This window comes from Penaeus monodon, chromosome 15, assembly GCF_015228065.2.
Source record: "Penaeus monodon isolate SGIC_2016 chromosome 15, NSTDA_Pmon_1, whole genome shotgun sequence".
NCBI lineage: Eukaryota > Metazoa > Arthropoda > Malacostraca > Decapoda > Penaeidae > Penaeus > Penaeus monodon.
The window spans coordinates 3720852-3723358 of record NC_051400.1 but is presented as its reverse complement, the minus strand read 5'-3'; the positions used below and the strand labels follow the sequence as shown (position 1 = coordinate 3723358).

At 40.4% G+C, this 2507-nt stretch overlaps 1 protein-coding gene across 2 annotated transcripts in view; it reads left to right on the top strand.

Moving 5' to 3' along the window:
• The first annotated feature begins 323 nt into the window (after window positions 1–323).
• The window catches only part of LOC119581642 (rhodopsin-like), a 5754-nt gene continuing 3570 nt past the window's right edge, over window positions 324–2507 (top strand). The window contains exons 1-2 of one of the 2 annotated variants that reach the window (XM_037929765.1): window positions 324–418; window positions 638–1801. In XM_037929765.1, the coding sequence (XP_037785693.1) occupies window positions 638–1768 (1131 nt within the window). In that variant the 5' untranslated portion in view covers window positions 324–418 and the 3' untranslated portion in view covers window positions 1769–1801. Of the gene's footprint in view, window positions 419–637; window positions 1807–2507 lie in introns of those variants that run through there. The other variant, XM_037929764.1, reaches the window with a different exon arrangement.

Genomic DNA, 2507 nt, shown 5'->3' with positions numbered 1-2507 from the left:
CATTACGGAATCACTGTAAACAAACATGATAAGTATAAAAAAGAGGTTGATTAAGTTAACTATAAGAAAACTAAAGATGCATTTTCTGTTAAGATTACTGAGAACTATAAATGGTTATTTACATATTATATGAATGTACCGAGGATAACACAACACGGGAAAGAACAGAATGCATAAATATCGTTCTGGAACTTTTAAAATAGAACAAGCATAGACTGGCATGTCTGTTTGTAAATAGTCGAGGATAAAGACGTCAGTAATCTTATAATGCAAGTACAAGGCTCCAGCTGACTATAAAAGAGCTGCACCCACGCGTGTTCTCTCAGTTACCTTGTGGGACTCAGCCAGAGAGGAAGTGCTTCACGCCGAAGTAGTTCGATTTTGAAATTTCTTCGGCTGGAAATCTTTTGCCTTAAAGGTAATATCATTGAAAAATAGTGTTCTTTCACTATATATTCATTCTATTTTTTTCATCAGTCTTCATCAAAATGTGCAAATGAAATCAGATTATACAAATGCTAGGTATTTTGCCATGCATATTTCCTTGCTCATGTGTTGTGTTAATCATCTATACATAAACTTTTGCATTCCGTTTTGTGATAAAGTATGGTAATGTAAACTATAAAATTCATTACAGATGTCGAGTTGGAACAACCCAGTTCAGGACACTGTCCTTCCATCCACCAACCCTTATGGCAACTATACAGTGGTAGACACTGTGCCAGAAAGCATGCTCCATATGGTGCATTCTCACTGGTACCAGTTTCCCCCAATGAATCCTCTCTGGTATGGTCTTCTCGGCTTCTGGATGACTATCATGGGAACACTATCTGTAGCTGGTAACTTCGTAGTCATCTGGGTATTCATGAATACCAAGAGTCTGCGAACACCTGCCAACCTGTTAGTCGTCAACCTGGCCATCTCCGACTTCTTCATGATGCTTACCATGACTCCTCCTCTCCTGGTCAACGCTTATTGGGGTACATGGATTCTCGGTGCATTCTTCTGTGAGGTCTACGCTTTCCTCGGTTCTTTCTTCGGTTGCGTGTCCATCTGGTCCATGGTCTTCATCACTGCTGACCGATACAATGTCATCGTCAAGGGAGTATCTGCTGAACCTCTCACATCTGGTGGTGCTATGATGAGGATTGCTGGCACTTGGCTCTTCACTCTTGCCTGGTGCCTTCCTCCTTTCTTCGGATGGAACCGATATGTACCTGAGGGTAACATGCTTGCCTGTGGTACTGACTACCTGACAGAAACTGAACTCTCCAGGAGCTATCTGTACGTCTACTCTGTATGGGTATATCTCTTCCCTCTTGCCTACATCATCTACAGCTACACTTTCATCGTTAAGGCTGTTGCTGCTCACGAGAAGGGAATGCGAGAACAGGCCAAGAAGATGGGAGTTAAGTCTCTGAGAAGCGAGGAAGCCCAAAAGACCTCTGCTGAGTGCCGTCTGTGCAAGGTTGCTCTCATGACCGTCACCTTGTGGTTCATGGCTTGGACCCCCTACTTTGTCATCAACTGGGGAGGAATGTTCAACAAACCTATTGTCACTCCTCTTTTCTCTATCTGGGGATCCGTCTTCGCCAAGGCCAACGCCGTCTACAACCCCATCGTGTACGCCATCAGCCACCCCAAGTACCGAGCTGCCCTTGAGAAGAAGCTGCCTTGCCTTGCCTGCAATACTGAAGGCAGAGATGGCGGTTCTGATGCTGCTTCCAATGCCACTGCTCAGAGTACTGAGAAGGCCGAGTCTGCCTAAGGAACTCATACCAGTATTTTTTCTAATACAAAGGTTTTTAAACTCTTGTCCCAAATCCCTTGTTAATTATTTCAAATAAAAACTCCCAGCATCAAGCACTTGAGTATGATATCCCCGTAATAAAATGAATGATACAGAAATGAGAAGAATGTATTTCAGTTATAAACTGTTTTCAGTAAAAAAAATATATACATATAAGAAGAATTAATTCTATGACTCGACAATATAAAAAAAGAGAATAATGAAAATGTAACTATACATGCACTAGTTCTCCTATGTATCTATTAATATGCCTACCAATTCGTTAAGTAAGAAAAATACACATACACATGAAAATATATACTGTATGCTGCAATAAACTCATAATGTAATACTCATTATCTATATATGTTGAGTCAACCCTTACTGTAACTGAAATGCTAGAAATATGAATAATCTCTCATGTGCATACAATTCAGCAACGGCTGTTATGGATGTCTGAACGAGTAGGTTAGATTTGGTCTTGTTGAACTGTGCATTTTAGTTGTACCCAGTTGGAGGAATTCATTAAACATATCAATAAACAAAAGGAGAAAGTAGTTTTTTTTCAATTACGAAATAATAAAACAAGACTGATCAAGCCTTCTCCTGCAATTCCTTCACACCCCGTGGATTTGGTTGCCTTTTGCTTTAATGGTACTGGATCTTTTCAGAATGCAATTGGTGATATAAGAGGCTTAAGTCAATTGTGCTTTTCTTT